Consider the following 18,565-nt stretch of genomic DNA (forward strand, 5'->3'; position numbering starts at 1 on the left):
CCCCTTGTTCGAAATATCCCCAAAGGCTACAAGAAGCAATTATCTGTCCTTGAAATCGGGATGTAAAAAAAGATGCAGCCATGTTGTTCCAAGTATCAAACGAGAAAATAAGGTGAGAACTTTCTGTGCAGTCTAATGCAATACAAGAAATATCGGACCTTGATTTTCACATGGAAATAAAGATGACTCTTATTCTTTCAAAGACTGTTACGTATGGGTCAAGTCACGATACGTACGTTATTTCTGTCTTGTATAACAAGCAAATTCCTCTGTGTGTTAGAATTTTGTGTTTATCTTATCCATCTATCTAGGAGCTGCAGACTTCACCCTATTAACACAGGCAGGCTTATAAACTATAATATTCAGCTTCAAATAAAAACGTTTCCCTCAAATATGAGAACTAAACAATTAAGGAGACAGAAAATGCAGGGTTTCTCCACTGGGATGCTATTTGCAGACCCTTTGAGATATACAGTAGCCACTCAAGATAACTTGTGGCCTTGAGAAAAAACACAGGGACTTTCTTTTACGTAAATTCTTCTTTTTTTTTCCTTTATCCTCTCTCTTACCACTCGGGTGCCCTGAGGGACAACCTGCAGATCAATTGTTCTTTGATTACTTGAATAGATTCTATTGAAGAACAAAAGAAACAACTAGAAATTTGACACAGAAGTTCATCTCATTTGCCACAATAAAATAAGAACTCTTCAGAATTTATCGAACAGTATGTTAAGAGTCTTTACTTTTTAGAGTAAATATGACACAATGAATAGCTTTAGAACAAGCTAACATTACTAGGATTCAGACATGTGCAACTGGTACAGTTCAGTAGTGCATACACGACTCAAATGAACGTACTATGGGCCAGAAACTCAAGTTACAAAATAGAGTCAATATTACAATTAATACAGATCAGTAAGTAAAAACCGCTGCTTCTCAGATTCTGCACACTTTAAAAAAAAAAGCCAAACAAACATAAACTTTACACAATAACCGAAATTATGCATTTCTACTCTGAGTATCCTACACACACACAGAAGTCTAAAAAATTATGGTCACATTTTGGTTTTGTTCCAGTGATGCACAATCACATGAAATGTTCTATCCGTTTTGTGTAAAAGAGACATAGCTGAAGTGCAACAGCTGCTAAGTTAAAAATATTTCCATAAAAATGTTTAGACGAAAATAATCCCAAGCATCCTGATGTTTAGGATTATTTTTGAGAGTCCTTACAAAGAGTCCTTATGAATAGTAGAAATAGAAGCAGTTAGGAAATTTCAGTGTATTTTGTCTTTTTTTTTCTTTTAACACAAGTAAACAAATACTGGATTTAAAGTGCAGCTTCTTTCTCCTCTCCCTTAGATTCTCCCTCCCCTGCGAAGACCAGTTCTGTTAGACTCTCCACGGAAGGCTGGACACAAACAGAGCCATAGTCAAGTCTGTGTGTCTCGAAAGTCGGTGATGGCCTTCCACAGCGCGCAGAGCATCCCTCCCCTGTTTAAGACACAAGAACACGGGGAAGAGAACACCTCATTTGAAACACTGCTCTTGACATATACAAGTGACCTTTGCCTGGCGCCGCTCTGATCAGAACACAGAGATCCCAAAGTCTCATCGGTCCTCATGTAATTCTTTCTGTGTTTTGTCATTATCCCTCCCTGCCTTTCCTTTCCATTCCCACAGACTACCAGTTCCCAAAGCATCATTTCAGGTTTTTAGCACATTTGAAATGGGTCTTTACAGAATTCTGTGTGAGTCACTTATGCATGTGGTTGGCCTGATAGAGAAAACTATGATAAGAAACTGTATCATATTATACATGTTACAGGATGGCAAATGGGAACCTATCCTATTATTTCTAATAATTATGGTACAATCATGAACTAAATGAGAGCAGTTGTTTAAGGCAGCTTTAAAATAACTGCATAGCCTCAGTCTACTTTATTATCAAGAAATTCTTTGAGTTGATTTGCATTTACTAATACAGAAATTTTGGTTATAAGAGTACCCAGTAATAGCCTGGGGAAACAAACTCTGTTTACTCAGAGCAAATGTGAACCACAGAATGGGCCCCAGGACTGCTGAGATGGTGAGGGCTGGGGAGGGACCCAGCCAGGGCAGGAGCCCAGACTTCTCAGCCCAGCACTCTTTCCACCAAGAAAAAGGGACATAAAGAAAAGAGTGGTACCTTAGTCTGAGGCATTTTAAATCATCACGTGTAACGTAGTAGAGAACATCCTCTAGTGAATAATCCTCAGCCAAAAACTGTGGAGAAAGTAAAACATGCACAAAAGTAAGACATTTTATATATACCTTTAATAAATAGTAAACTCTATTCACAATATAAATGGCAATAATTTAAAAATCAATCTAAAAGGAAATCTACTAAAAACATAATCTTCTGGAGTGATTAGGAAAAAGTCCCCCCATTACAAAACAAAGAATACATCCATATGACTTCCAAATGCATAAAGATCACAAGCAACACAATTTCTGAATGGCCTTCTAATGAACAGATAAAACTTATTTGTAATTAATTACATCTGCTGTTCGTAAGATAACGTTTGTATGTTTTTTAACTTATTGAAATTCAACTAGTTAACATAGAACGTATCATTAGTTTCAGATGTAGAGCTCAGTAACTCATCAGTCGCATTTAACACCTAGTGCTCATCACAGAACGTGCCCTCCTTAATGTCCATCGCCCAATTACCTCATCCGCTCCCCCATAATGTTTATATTTGAGAGGTTTTTTGCTGTGTAGCTTTATTTTTCTCAGGTGGATAAAAAGTGTTCCTGAAAAGGTATTGTTTACGCTTAATTTCTGAATTTGTTTTTCACAGCTGATAAAAGGTACTTTTAAAATCATTACTATAAAATCAGAGTCCTGAATTTAAACTGAAGCTTTAATTTTAAATAAAAAAAGGCAATGATTTAGTGGATCATCCATACTACTCTTTAATTGGGCCTTGAGTCTTAGTTTGAGAAATAAATATTTCAGAGAACTTGAATGGACACATCATTCTCCATAAGCAAGAGAGCAGTTTAGGTAGCAGTAACTTGTTCAAAGCAGATTTCTAAGGAAACCCTAAATTCTATTTAGTAGCCCAATGAATTATCAAGTAAAGAGGAAAAAAACTTTATTCTTTGTTATTTAAAAAATTTAAACATAAAACTAAAATTAATGTAATATTGTATTGGGGCCCTTTCTATAAAATAATAAAAAAATATAACCTCTTCTTGTGTGTATGTGTGTATATATGTATGTAATCTTCAAACATAAGTACTACTCTTCCTACCAATTTCCCAAAGTCTGTAAGGAGCAGAGGGGAATCAGGTCATTATAGATCTAGAAAGTGTTCCTGACACAAGTTGACTGACTAGGTCTATTTTATTAAATATTAATAAATAGCCACTGCCCAGTAGAGTCTAAAAATGTTGTGAGAGAACTAAAGAGTTAAACAAAAGAGAGAATTAGAAACTTTACAATTTTTGGTTTTGTCTTGATTTTTCCACTCTTCCTTATTTTCAGTTCAAAAATATAAAAACTCCTTAGAGGAGTCCTGGACCACAGAACTTGCCTGCTTCACTCTTTTGCACATACAGCATCCCAGCCCCCGAATGATTTTTCCCTCCTCACCTGCCCCTCCCCCATATACATAACAGATGGCATGGTTTATTCCTACATATGCCTTTAGACTCCAGCTCATTCACCAACCTTTTCCTCTCTCTGTCTCCAAACACCTGATAACCTCTCCTTCATAGAGCTTATCAGGGTATCATTACACTTTATCTGTGGAATTATTTGACGACCACCTGCAGGCCCTAGTCTGCAGGCGGCACGAGGGCTCACCAGTGTATATGCCCCGTGCCTCACACACTGTAGGCACTCAACATTATGGAGTGAAAGAAAAGCTGGTCCCACGGATAGTTTTCTTTACCCGACTTATAGTGTCTTCATCAGCTCCCTTATCTCTCAGCCACTCAGTAAGCTCAGACTCTTCAGTATTTGTGCCAGGAGAATCCCGGGGGCATGCGGGCAATCCAGGAATATCTGGGACAGAATTGGGGAGGGAGGGACATTTTTAGCTTCTCTTCACAGAGGCCATCTGGCACCCTCCCAGGCCACAGACATTTATTTACACTTTAAAAGATTTTGCTCTATCAGAAAATAACAGAAACAATTGAGATTGGCAATATAAATATAAACAAAACGCTTAAAGACTACTAATAAGTGGAGGGGCAGAAGTAATAATGTAATGATATCCCTACCTCATACTTTATACCAAATCTATAGTTGCTCTAAATTCAAAGAAATATAGTTTCTTTGAAACAATTCTATAGTTTCACCAAAATCGTACTGTGGGTTTTTCATGTGACAAACATGAGCATAATTAGCAGAAAGCCATATAATCCTATAATAATCTCTTTTTTCACTATTTGCAATAAAATAGAAAAAGCCCAGAATATAAAAAATACAAATGCAAAAATGACCAAAAATAGTCTTTTATTGTAGTAATCTCATTTGAAAATGAAAATAAAGACCAAAAAAGTGTTAGAGCCATATTCACCTCAAATAATCTCAGGAAAAAATGAAATCAAGTTATATTTTGCTGCTACTAAAAACTGGATATTTCTTTTTTTAAAAGATATTATTTTTACTTATTTATTTGAGAGAGAGCGCATGAGAGGGGAGAGATAAGAGGGAGAAGCAGACTCCCTACTGAGCAGGGAGGCCCATGCAGGACTCAATCCCAGGACTCCAGGATCATGACCTAAGCCAAAGGCAGTCGCCCAACCAACTGAGCCACCCAGGGACCCAAGAATTGGATATTTCTTAAAAGCACTTTCTGCTTGTAGTCATGGTACAAGTGATGGGTGTCAATTAAGCCATGAAATAAAACTTTCCATTAGCTTTCTCCCCTTTCTGTGGCAGCCTAGTTTAATAGTATCACTTAAAAAGTTTCTGCTATTCACCTATTGGTTGGGACTTAAGCTTCAGGTGTTTAATTTCTTGGTCTTTTTCTTCAATAGCTTGATGAAGGAGTGCTTGTAATTCTTTCTCTTTCCGAACCAATTCTTCCAGTAATCTGTAGAAGAAAATTATATTGGTTGACAGGATAATAAAGCTGGAGCAGCCAGAGTGACCTTCTAGATTTGAACTTCTCAAGTTACAGGGAACATAGACATCCCTGGGATTTTAATGAAATGCAGATTCTCATCCAGTAATTTTGTGGATAGGTTTGAGATTCTGCATTCCTTTTTTTTTTTTTTTAAGTTTATTATTTATTTATTTTTTTAGTTATCTCTATACCCAATGTGGTGTTCGGACTCACAACCCAGAGATCAAGAGTCACACACTCTTCCAACTGAGCCAGCCAGGTGCCCCACGATTCTGAATTTCTAATGAGTTCCCCCAGGTGATTCTCATGTTGCTGGTCCACAGACAGCCCCCTTCCGCCCCATGTTGAGTAGCAAAACTCTTGAAGGCTTGTACTTCAAGACAAGAATTCAAAACTACCACCTTAATTGTCTGCCCAAATCTTCAGAGATATTTTGTTTCTTTTTATGACTGTAAATGGCAAATAAATAAAGTAAAATAAAATATATATGATATTAACAGAGCTATATTTTACATGTGTGACTCCTCATCAAAAAAGTTGATGATATGATATAATAATCAATGCAAAGCAGAAAGGCAATCACTTTTTTTTAACTGAAAATTTGATAGGTGAGGTCCCCTATAGTACTCAGCAAATGGTAATGGTTGTTGCTAGGATTGTTGAGGATGTTACTATTATTCTTCTCCCTTCTAAGGGGACTGGTGAAGTGAGTAAAAGGATAGCTGCGTTCCTGGTACATTCAGTTCTTTGTTGGCATCTTCTGTATTCTCCAAAGAAACAAGGAGAAACTAACATATCATTTATATCAGAATTCTCATTCATGAAAGGTTCACTATGCAACTAAGAGCCAACTGGTATCCTACTCACCATTTCTAACACTACTCTCTGAAAAAATATTTCCAGATAGAAAGGGAGATGCTCTGATTTTTATAGAAAATGATCATTGGGTAACTTGGATTCAGAATTTAAAGTTAAGGTACAGAATTATTCATAAGATCATCAGGATAAATTGTTGCATGCCCTGCAGTTCTTAGCCAACTGTATTTGTTTCATTTTTTCAGTATGGATAGATTTAAGTTGGGACCAGATTCCATTCCAAAAGTTTGTTTCTGTTTCAGTTGGCATGTTTGAAGGCAGCACAGGCCCAACTGAAAGATAGCCCTGGGCTTGAATCTTGGTTCAGCCCCACAATTCCTGTGTTAACTTCGACAAATCACTTAACACTTTTAGCCTTCAATTTTCTCATCTGTGCAAAGGAAAAGTAAAACTTCCCAAAAGAATGACTGTGAATGTTCAATGAGACAGCTGTAGCTAACATGCCAAGGACAGTGCCAGACCATCAGGGAAGGCCATCCTGTCCCCAGCCACAGATTCGGGCCCAGGGTTCAGGAGGCTGCTCCTTTCCCACAGGGCAGAGATGGGGAGCCCTTAGGAGAAAGGACTGAGTAGAGTGGGTAGTAGAAGCAGGACAAAAAGGAAGACTCTTGAGAGGCAGCCGGAGAAGGTGGTTTGAGAAAGATAGATTATTTAAAGATAAGCAGAGTTAAGCAGCACACAATCTGGTGGATTGAGCTGCAGGAACTGAGGGCCAGAGGAAACCAGAGGATCAAAGGAGATATTTATCACTCCAGCAAGAATGATATTCCAGGAAATGGACAGCAAGCTCAGCATGAATTTTTAAGTTGGCAATTTCTCGGTCTAGTATGTATTTTTGTCTTCCTTGATGATTTACATGTATGGAATATTTATTATTTTTTTCAAAGAACACAGTGACTTTTTCTAGAACTTATGTGTATCTAGACTACATATTTTCTTTTTATCTTTAAAAGCCAGACTTAACCTTAGAAGCAGAGCTCTGACAGGCCACTTCATTTGTCCCAAATCCAGCTCTCAAAAATTATTTATTTACCCAGTCCAAAATGAAAATTAAGTTCAGCTTTATTTTTACTTTGTCTTGCAGTTAAGAGGGAAGTTCTTCAAAATTAAGGTAATTGCCTCTCTTTTCCAGAAAAATTTGGCAAGCATCTGCCCTGAAGTCAATTTTTTTAACTTAGGTGAGTGGAGGTAGGTAATTCCGGAATCGTTTGATAGATAAGCAGTCAGCTCTGTGAGAGTTAGATTTTTAGCTAACTCTATTACTGTCCTCCAGTACTGTTTCAACCACTGGTGTGAAGTGAATTATTTCCAGAACATGTTATGTAAACATACCCCGAAATATAAGTAAAACATACATTCTAAAGCCACCATGTTGTTTTCTCTATCTGGTATTCTTGTTGGGGATCTAATAATCAAGAGCTGGATAAACGTGATTGACCTTCATCAGTGATTATCTAAACACAAGCTTAAGATTTCTAACAGGAGAGCTACAGCCTTCTGAAAAACATACTAACATTTCCTTTAAGTTTATTTTGCAATGTATGAACTTTTTAAAAAAAGATTTATTTATTTTAGAGAGCGAGAGGGGGGGAGAGAGAGAGAATATGAGTGGGGGGAGGGGCACAGGGAGAGAATCTTCAAGCCGACTCCCCGCTGAGCACAGGGTCTGACAGGGAGCTTGATCTCGGGACCCTGAGATCATGACCTGAGCTGAAACCCAGAATGGGACACTCAACTGACTGAACTACCCAGGCGGTCCCTGCAATGTATGAATTTCTGTATATCAAGTAATAACTGAAAGTGATACGGACATGATTCGCCTCTCATTTCCGTTGCTTAGTACCAGTACTAAGGCAGCTGCCCTTTTCTAACATCACGCCATGAGGTGAATGCTGTGCCTCGCCTCCCTTCTCTGGGGGTGACAGGGAGGAGCTGTGCAAGATATTACTAGAAACAGAAAAAGGAGGCTCATAATCCCGTAGACGTCACAGACACAAGGGTAAATATGTAGAGAAAAAAACACACGAATGTGGGCTGTTGTGAAAAATACAGGAACACAATAAAGAAATGCAGCCAGTCGTAGCCCTTCAAACAGAGATGTGGAAAGCAGGGCCTCTGCCCGCGGCTGCGCAGAAGAGCAGCCCTCCCGGCCTGCAGAGGGCGCAAGCGCGGCAGAGGGCGGGACAGCATGGAAATGGAGCTAACTCCAATGGTCTAAGGGGAAAAGGGAGAGGCTGCAGGCAGCAAAGCAGGTTCTATTGACACAAGCCAGGGTCTATAGACAGAAGGTTTGAAGGCCAGAGAAACAAATATACCAGCTCATTGGTAAATAAAGTAGCTTTATTGCCTTTATAATTCTGACCATGGGTGGAGGAGGAGTTGGCGACAAAACCAGATCGAGTGAACATTCATCCTCCAGAGATCAGAGAGGGGTATAAAAACAACTCCATCTAGAGCTGGGTGACAGAGAGTAAACTAAAAAACAACTAAAGTTAACACCTACTACCAAGGTTGGTGTATTGCTTGAGAAGAGGAGGCAATGAGGATTTCCACGGAAGTCTCAGAGGAGGAAAGACACAAAGTCTTCCACTAAGTAGTAGAGAGCCAACTAAAAGCTGGTTTTACCAGGACAAGATTAGGATCTGGAAGTCCAAAAGCCATTTCCCCCTTACTCAGGAAGATTTCTCTATGAAAAAGGTAGATGATATGAATGGATTTACTCAATCATGCAAACAAAATTCATGTTTCTGAATATAAGATGAACTTTGTACTACTTGTACTAAGCTTGGTATTCAAGCTTAACTTTAAAAACTTAAACTTATGACAAGAAGTAAAATATGTTTTATCTTCCTGGTGAGCAAGATTTTTAAGTAAATATTTGAATAACTGGTATTAATTCACTCCAAAAAAAAAAAAAAAGAAGTGTTTCACTATAAGCCCAGAGTTGTAAAGTTGGTTGATCACGTCAACTGCAGCCAGCACAGGAAGCTATAAATCATAGACTCAGAACTTGAACTGTGCCAACATCTGTAAAGAACAGGAAATATTTACTCTTCACTTAATAACCCGATCATGTGGATGTTATGTCACCAAATTCTCAAAGGGAAATTAAAGTCCAGATACGACAGAACATATTCAAAATAAAACAGGATCACAAATGCAGTCAATTTATCATCCTTTCAAGGTTGTTTTTGTTTGTTTGTTTGTTTTGTTTTTAAGAAAAGTAAAGCTTTAGCATCACTAAATTTACTCTCAAGAACAGAGTCTTCCTCTTCTAAGAGAACTTGATATTCCAGATCACGGGCTTTCAAGAACATGGATTTTGTCTTTCAGCTGTTTTCTGGGATGGTACACACTGCTCTGAGTCTGTGTCCAAGAGAGTCTCTGAAGTTACAGCTACTTCGAAAATCTCACTGTACTTGGAGAAAAAGTAGGGATCAAAGAATGCTGCCAAACAAGGCTTGAATTTGTAGAAACAGAAAATGATTTTGACTAAAGAGACTAAGACAAATCTCTCTTGTTTGATAAAGAAAGATATCAAACCAAGTTTACGTGAATAGGATAAAGTGATGAATCATTTTGTATTCTCTGGATCAAACTTTATTATTATTATTGAAGGTTGGGGGAGAGAGAGAGGCAGAGGAAGAGAGAAAATCTTAAGCAGGCTCCATGCCCAGTGTGGAGTGCAGTGCGGAGCCCAGTGCAGGGCTGGACCTCACAACCCTGAGATCATGACCTGAGCCAAAATCAAGAGTTGGATGCTTAACTGACTGAGTCACCCAGGTGCCCCGTCTGTGGACCAAACTTTAAGATAGACCTCAAACACATGCACTTATATAAAAGTAAGGGAAAGAAAGCCCACCCACGTAAGAAGAGGACTTACCTATTAGTTTCTATTTTCATCCTTCCAAGTTGCACATTGAGGGACCGGTGGGCATTTTGGGAGTCGTGGGATACAGTAGAACTGAGCGTGCTCACCCCTGAGGTAGCTACAGCATCTTCAATGACAGCATGAGGTCTTCGGATAGTTTGGTTCGAAGGCCGTTCCTCATGGTCATCTTCTGCCTCCAAGTCTTCTTGATCAGCGGTATCACTCTCAGATGCGAGGCTGAAGTGTGGCCTCAGTTCTGTGAGGCATAACATCAACAACAGTGTTAATAAAATATGACTGATTGCTTTAATTTCTTCTGACATGAATGTCCTCTTCCCTGCTATCAGTAAGATATGTATTCCAAACTGGTTTTCCAAATGTAGGGATAGATTTCTGAGCATTAATTTATAGTTTTTCTTCCAGTGAATCTAAAAATTCACAGGATCTATTAACTCAGAATGACCTAATTCAAACAAGAGAAAAACGGCCACACCACACAGAAGACATGTGGGAAAGGGTGCCTGGGTGGCTCAGTTGGTTAAACATCTACCTTTGGCTTAAGTTGTGATCCCAGGGTCCTGGGATTGAGCCCCATGTCAGGCTCCCTGCTCACTGGGGAGACTGCTTCTCTCTCTGCCTCTCCCTTTGTGCACGCTCTCTCTTTTTCTCTCAAGTAAACAGAATAAAATAAACAAGATATGTGGGGGGATACCTGGGGGGCTCAGTTGGTTAAGCAATGGCCTTGGGCTTAGGTCATGATCTCAGGGGCCTGGGATCAAGCCCTGCATCAGGCTCCTTGATCGGCAGGGAGCCTGCTTTTCCCTTTGCCTGCTGCTCCCGCTCTTGTGCTCTCTCTCTCTCTCTGACAAATTAGGGGGGAAAAAGATATGTGGGAAAATGCTAAAATCAGAAAGGGAATTATATAAAAACCTCTTAATATAAACATTTGTTTATACAAGTAAAATTAATTTTTTTGTATTATATAATATCTGGCAACTATTAACACACTTAGAATGAGGAAAATGAAATATAGTGAGATTATCTAAATAAAAGTAAATTCATAGAATACTTTTTGCCTGTAATGGTTAAAGTGTAAGGGGATGGAGGAGGTCCTGAAAATGCCACATGTGCTTATATTCACTCTAATAAGACTGTTTTTGACTACTGGATTCTTAGTGTGAGTCCTTCTCTACCCTGTTGACTAACCACTGAAATTAACAATGCAAACGTTATAAGTCTCCAACTTAAATATGTCGCATAAGTTTATCTGCATGTCACTTAACAACCTGGATGATATCTTCCCAGAGAAAACAATACTATAAATTGTGATTATGGTCTCAAAATGAACTAGAAAAAGGAATTACACTCATAATCTAAGTGAAGTCAGGGTAGCAGAAATACTGGATCTTGACTCCATATGCTATGACACATGATGAAAACCATGGAGAGTCTCTGTCAAGGAAAGGCACAGTCATCCAACATTTTGCCTCGATATCCTGAGGGCTCACAGACACCCTGAAGCTTGTTCAGAGAGTCCATGAACCCACAGGTTAAGAGCCCCTGGGTGGGGAGATGGCTCCAGGGGGAGTGACAGAAGACCCCATCCCACCCCCAATCTAGCCACCAGGGCACGGCAACCAAAGGCTGACTAGTTAACAAATTCTCTTTTCTTTCCTCCCTTACTAGATCTGTGTATGGTATTTTCCTCTAAATCTCTGGCTGCTACTTCTTTTCAGATCTTTTTTTTTCTTTTTTTAAAATCTACCGTCTGCCCCTTAAGAGCTGGAACCTGGAATTCTATCCTTCACTTTTTTATATTTCTATTTACTATAGCTAAGCTCATTGAAATCTATCAAGGTTAAGTACTTGTAATGTGTGAACGACCAACTATATTTCAAGACTTGATCTGGTTACATCCAATACCTCCTAGATATTCTTGCTGGGCAGGCATTTTAGATTCAACCATCTAAAAAAAAAAACCCTCATCTCTTGCTCATAATAAAAGTCAGGGTGCCCTTCTTCAGGGGCCAGGTTTATGCAGCTCTGACTTCCTTGATCTCTCTTTATTAGTTTTCTCACTTCTTATTGTAGCAAAAAATGCATGACATAAAATTTACCACTGTCACCGTTTTTAAGTATCCAGTTCAGTAGTGTAACTCACTCTCCAGAGCTAGTTTTAAAGTTGCGAACTTTTTGTTAAGTTTCATCTTGCAAAACTGAAACTCTATACCCATGAAATACCAACTCCCCATTTCCCCCTACCCTCTGTCCTTGGCAACCCCCATTCTACTTTCTGTTTCTGTGAGTCTGACTACTATGATACCTCATAAAAGGAGAATCATTCAGTGTTTGTCTTTTTTGAGACAAGCTTATTACTTCACTCAGCATAATATCCTTAAGATTCATCCATGTTGTAGCATGTATCAGAATTTCCTTCCTTTTTAAGGCTGAATAATATTCCATTGCATGTATAGACCACATTTTGTTTATCCTTTCATTTGTCGGTGGGTACTTGTGTTGGTTCCACCTCTTGGTTTATTGTAACTAATGCTGTTATGAATGTGGGTATGCAAATATCTCTTTGAGATCCTACTTTTAATTCTTTCTTTGGATATATACCCAGTAGAGGAACTGCTGGATCATATAACAATTATTATTTTTTTTTAAGATTTTATTTATTTATTTGAGAAGGAAAGAACACAGAAGGGGAGAGAGAGGGAGAAGCAGACTCCCCATTGAGCAGTGAGCCCAATGCGGGACTTGATCCCAGCACCTCAGATCATGACCCGAGCTGAAGGCAGATGCCTAACCGATTGAGCCACCCAGGCACCCTCGTATGACAATTCTAGTTTTAAATTTTTTGAGGAGCCATTAGGCTATTTTCCACGGTGGCTCTACTGTTTGATAATTTCACCAAGAGTGTACAAGGGTTCTAATCTCTCTACATCCTTGTTCTTTATCTCTTAAGGTTAACAAAGTCCCACCTCTACTCTGCTTTCTACATTATCTCTTTCCAAAATTCCATTTCCTAACTCATCTACAGAAGGGGAGAGGGCTCAAAATCAGGGGTTTTAGTGCTGCAAACCCAGAATCCAGTGCAGAGATTAGGACACATTAGTCTAAGAAATGTAGACAAAATGGAAGAGTTATAATACTAGGATTATTTGTATTTATAAGAGAACCAAATAATTTTTAAAAATTTCACTTTACAAATAACTTAGGGAACCTGGATGGCTTGGTCAGTTAAGCATCCAACTCTTGATTTTGGCTCAGGTCATGATCTCAGGGTCCTGAGATGGCACCACCTGCATCTGGCTCTGTGCTCAGCCAGGAGTCTGCTTGAGATTCTCTTCTGCCCTTCCTCTTCCCACCCCCACTCTCTCTCTCTCTCTAAAATAAATTTTAAAATCTTAAAAAAAAAAAAAAAGAAAAAAGAAGAAAGAGCAATTCTAACTTAAGTTAGAACATAAGATTAGGCCTTTTAAAATTTTCTAAAATTATTCTTAAATTTCTTTTATGGTATCCAAACTGAAATTTTATTTTATTTTATTTTTTTATTTTTTTAAGATTTTATTTATTTATTTGACAGACAGAGATCACAAGTAGGCAGAGAGGCAGACAGAGAGAGAGGGGGAAGCAGGCTCTCCGCCAAGCAGAGAGCCCGACGCGGGGCTCGATCCCAGGACCCCGAGATCATGACCTGAGCCGAAGGCAGAGGCTTCAACCCACTGAGCCACCCAGGCGCCCCCAAACTGAAATTTTAAAAACAATTAAAAAGTTTTGTTGTGCTGTTGACTATTATCTCACGTTTGGGGAGGGAAATGTTCTGATATTTACTATTATATTTAAATACCCCCTCATATAGCCCTAACTCTACATTTTGTTATTTTATGTATGTACAAATGATTGAAAAATTCTCTCAAATAATTTGAAGAAAGTAGAAAATTGTAAGCAAATGCAATACTTTGTTATTTTGGTCTTTTGTGGCAGCTCCCTGATTATACATCACCAAATTCCACACTGTAAAATATGCAAGTGGATGGAGCAACTGGTCTTTGTCCTCAAAGAAGTAACAACCTAAAGGAGAGCCAGAAGGAATATACAGAAGAGCCGTAAGGGCAGGCACAGAGATGACGTGGAATTATAAGCACAAATTAAAGCAGCTAAAAATGTCTTAGATGATCTCAGTTATAGACCTAGCTACACATATAATTCACATGTGCATGTATTAAAAATGCTAAGAGGTAAATAAAGAACATTTGCAATAACCAAATTCAGTGGTGGTTTGCTCAGGGATTGAATCATGGAAGCAGAAGAGCTTAAGCAGGATTCTGGAGGAGGGGAACGCCTTGCTTGGAGGGGAAAGGGGCAGTGGCATTTGAGAGAAGGAAGTTCAAATGGTGGTCCAGAGCCCCCTGAGAAGAATGGAAGGCAGAATGGGCTGTCAAGAGAGAGCGAGAAGTGTGAGGAGAAAAGCAGGGACCCGGGGTTTGGAACGGGGGGCCTTTAATGAGCAGGTGGTATTTAAGCCCATGTGTGGGAATCTAGAGCTGGTGCCTGTTTCCAATACAGCAAGATGGACTCAAACCGCAGTACTCTTCCTACTTCCCTGCCCCCAGACACCACTCCAATCGGTTCTTTCCCCAGAGGAACCAGACCCAGCTTCTTTAACACAGGGTATTTCTGACACCGAAGAAGATTACAGTCCTTGTCAGTGCAGAGTATGACTCCCACCGTAAGTTCAGATGGTACAGAATGCTGGTCATTTTACTTTCATGTGGACACAGGGCACATGAGTAGTTTAGCTGAACTGGTAATAGTATCAAATATTTTAGCATTAAAAATTATTGTTAATGTAGTTAGTATGCCTCCATTATCAATTCTCTCTTGGCATTGCCAACATGGTCTCTATACTCAGCATTTCTCCATCTGGTCACCCACAGCCAGGCTGATTCCTGATGACAAGTGAGAAAAGAGCCTGAGTAAAAAAAAAGAAAAACTCTTAAGGGGTTTGCACTGTACTCTCTGTTCTGTGTGCTCTTCTGGGAGAAGGATTGAATACTTTTAAATTTTTTTTTACTTTTCAATTTTGAAAGAATGGCAGAATAACAAAAAAGTTCAAAAATGATACAGAGAGTTCCTGTATACCCTTCAGCTTGCCCTAAACTTGACATCTTATGCAACTGTGGTACTAGGACCAAACCCAGGAAACTGACATTGCTATCATACACTACATAATCTACAGACCTTGTTGAATTTCACCAGGTTTCCCGATGATGCCCTCATTCTTTTTTTTTTTCTTTAAGATTTTATTTATTTATTTTGACAGACAGAGAGAGCATGTAAGCAGGGGGTGTGGCAGAGGGATGCACAGAGAGAAGCTGGTTCCCTGATGAGCAGGGAGCCAGATGCTGGGCTGGATCTAGGACCCTGGTATCGTGACCTGAGCTGAAGGCAGATGCTTAACTGACTGAGCCACCTAGGCACCCCTAATGCCCTTCTTCTGAAGCAGAATCCCATACTGCATTTGGTCATCATGTCTCCTTAGTCTCTTCCAGTCTGAGACAGTACCCAGGTATTTCTTTGTTTCCTACGACCTCCTCCACACTTCTGAGGAGTACTGGTCAGTTATTTTGGTACTATGACCCTTGTTTGGGGTTCACCAATGTCTTCTCATGATGAAGTTGAGACTATGCATTTTTGGCAAGAATTGCACAAAGGCGATGTTGTGTACTACTAAATGAATCATGTCAGGGCGTACAAGATCCTGATGTCTTATTCCTAGTGATGCTGACCTTGATCATTTAGTACAGGACATGTCTGTCAGTTTCCTTCACTGTAAAATCACTGTTTTCCCTTTGAAATTAGTAAATATCTTGTGGGCAGACACTGTGTGGCCATTCAAATCCCTATTTCTCATTACTCTTTTGCCTACTAATTTTAGCACCCATTGATGCTTCTTGCCTACAATAATTATTAATGTGCTGTTTGCCTAATGGTGATTGTCTATTCTCCTCATACCTTCTACATTTATTAACTGGAATTCTATAACAAAGATCTGGCTCTTCTCCTTCATATACTTATTTATTCAATTATTTCAGTATAGACTTACAGATACTTAGTTTATTCTATATACTATAACCCAAGACTATTATTATTTTATTGTTCAAATTGTTCTGGCTTAGATTTTCGGGAACTCCTTCAAATGGGTGTGGTCTCCAGTGTCCTTTCAAAAAGCCTCCATCCTTTTTGGCATCACAGGATGTTCTAGGCTCATGTATATTTTCCCTGCCCCAGGTCTGGAATCAACTGTCACTCCAGGGAGCACTGATTGCTTTTATTGGAGAATGGTGTTTAGATACTAAGATCTGGGTCCTCTCGGAGGAGAGACCTAGGACATGCATGCACTGATGATGACATACTTTTAAATCTGTGGTTTTCTTTAGCATGTGTTTCAAAATTTTGTAGGCCAATTGTACTGTTTTGTCACCTAGAAGGAATTTTTATCAGGGGAAGACGAAGACAAGCATTTTTAACATTTGTTTGAATGTTTAAGTGTCTTTGAATCTCAATTGTATAACAAAATCTTTAGGAACATTCAGAAATTAGATGGAACTCTCAAGTGCTTGAAATCAATTCCTCTTGGTCACACATTTCATTATTTATATATTGGTATACAAATGTATATGGTCTTCCCCTTTCCTAGGAGGAATATAAAAAATACTCCCTCCAGTAATTCTCCAAAATTTCTACTTAAAAATGCTTGCGAACAGTAATTTGGGTTTTCATCTGAGACTCCTAATGTCCTCAAACAATTTCACAGTGGAAGGACAAATAGCTTTCCTTAGCAAACCCTCTTCTTAAAGAACATGGCTTGTTCCATACACACGTTGAGTAGAAGCAGTGCTCACCAATGTGCCCCACCCTCATACCCCCGAGACACCCATGTGAGCAGAAGATGTGCCTCTCTTCACTCTCCCTAAACTTACCAGTGTTTCAACTACCGTATGATGATCAGTGTGCTTTTTAAACTTCCGATTTTGGGAAGAGTATTACATTTATAGAAACATTGCAAAGGTCATACAGAGAATTCCCATACACCTTCCAGTTCCCCTAATACATCTTATATAACTGGTATACTCATCAAAACCAAGAAATTAACACTGGTACAATACTATTAACTAAACTACAGACTTTATTCAGATTATACAAGTTTTTCACTGATTTTTTTTTTCTATGCCAGGATATAATCCATTGCATTTAGGTAATCCATTTTTAAAGGGAAGTTTTAAAAAATTAGATCAACAGATCATTTATATGCTATTTAAATATTTCAAGGTATAATCCCTCTCTCCTTTGCTCATTTAGATCGCTACTGTGTTTAACTTATGCCTACACCTATCCCTTTCACTAATACACACCTAGTTCCTTTCACCCCTCCTATCTTCTGAATATATAACCCCTCTAGGGTATATTCCTCACATCCAGGTTTATCCCAATGACATATTCCCGAAAATACAAGAATCTGTTAACTTGGTTAGAGCATTACATTAGGTCTACACTAGCATTACCTTCCCTAGGTTCACATCCAGTCGCTAATTACGTGTTTCCATGCCTCTAGAATTTTTTCTAAGTTATGCAAATTTTCTACCCTCATTTGTTATAATCAGGTGAAACTCATTTATGTATTATTTCAACTCGTATTTATCAGGGGTCCACTGATTTACAGGCACCGTGCTGGACAATATGCTCTGCACGGAATAAAGCGGACATGGTTACCCTCGGTGAGGGTGACAGCCACGAGACAGGAAAATAACGGCGGTTTCAAACTGGCATCACAAATGGGGGAAAGCACTTCCGAGGAGACAGAATAGCAGTGGAGCCTACTTTAGACTGCGTGGTGGGTCAGGACTGTCTGAGGAGGCACTTTTAAACGGAGACCTGAAGAATGAGAAGGAACAGGGCAAGAGCAATGAGGGGGTGGAGGTGTGGTCTGAGTAGAGGATCAGCGTGTTCGGGGATATTGGAACTTCCCATATTTCTTTCTTACAGAAGAAGGAAATAAATTAATCTTTACTGAGGTTTCATATAAACTTTGACACATGTGCCCTCACTCTCAAACAAGATATTTTGAGAGAAGAGAGGGAATTCCACAACACAGAAGGCTGGCGATGATTTAAGTTTGTGGTGCCATGTAAATAAATAACCTAAATTTTAAGATACTTCATTATCTAATCCTTTCAAACTTCTATTTTAGACTGCTTTATAATACATGCATAAATTAGTACAACATATTTCTAATTTATGTATCTAAATCTGTTTATCTATCTACTTATCATCTCTATACACACACACACACACACACACACACACACACACACCCTCCCACACACACATATAGGATGGAAGAGCTCTGCTTAAAATGTTTTACTAGTGAATACACTATCAAAAGTACTTGGAAGTTTGCCTTGGAGTATGAATGTGCCTCTCACTCCATAAAACTCTGTTTCATCAACACTACCCCTTTTGTACCTCATTGCAAGCATAGCTGGGATCTGTCTAGACCAGTGATTTCCAAACCTGGCTGTGTATCAAAATGACCTGGGAACTGGATTAAAATCAGATTCCTGGGCTTTTTTCCCAGCAGATTCTTACTCACTCAGTCTGCGATGGGGCTTGGAGAGCTATAATTTTA

At 39.0% G+C, this 18,565-nt stretch overlaps 1 protein-coding gene across 2 annotated transcripts in view; it reads right to left on the bottom strand.

Moving 5' to 3' along the window:
* Positions 1 to 575: 575 nt before the first annotated feature.
* Positions 576 to 18,565, bottom strand: part of LOC111147502 (mitogen-activated protein kinase kinase kinase 5) — a 228,819-nt gene continuing 210,829 nt past the window's right edge. For both annotated transcript variants that reach the window (XM_022503521.1, XM_022503520.1), the window contains exons 26-30: positions 9,883 to 10,126; positions 4,978 to 5,090; positions 3,942 to 4,054; positions 2,189 to 2,265; positions 576 to 1,494 (exon numbers count right to left, since the gene is read on the bottom strand). In XM_022503521.1, coding sequence (XP_022359229.1) covers positions 1,434 to 1,494; positions 2,189 to 2,265; positions 3,942 to 4,054; positions 4,978 to 5,090; positions 9,883 to 10,126 — 608 coding nt within the window. In that variant the 3' untranslated portion in view covers positions 576 to 1,433. The remainder of the gene's footprint in view (positions 1,495 to 2,188; positions 2,266 to 3,941; positions 4,055 to 4,977; positions 5,091 to 9,882; positions 10,127 to 18,565) is intronic.

Source organism: Enhydra lutris, unplaced genomic scaffold, assembly GCF_002288905.1.
Source record: "Enhydra lutris kenyoni isolate GAN:26980312 unplaced genomic scaffold, ASM228890v2 scaffoldscaffold17, whole genome shotgun sequence".
Lineage (NCBI taxonomy): Eukaryota > Metazoa > Chordata > Mammalia > Carnivora > Mustelidae > Enhydra > Enhydra lutris.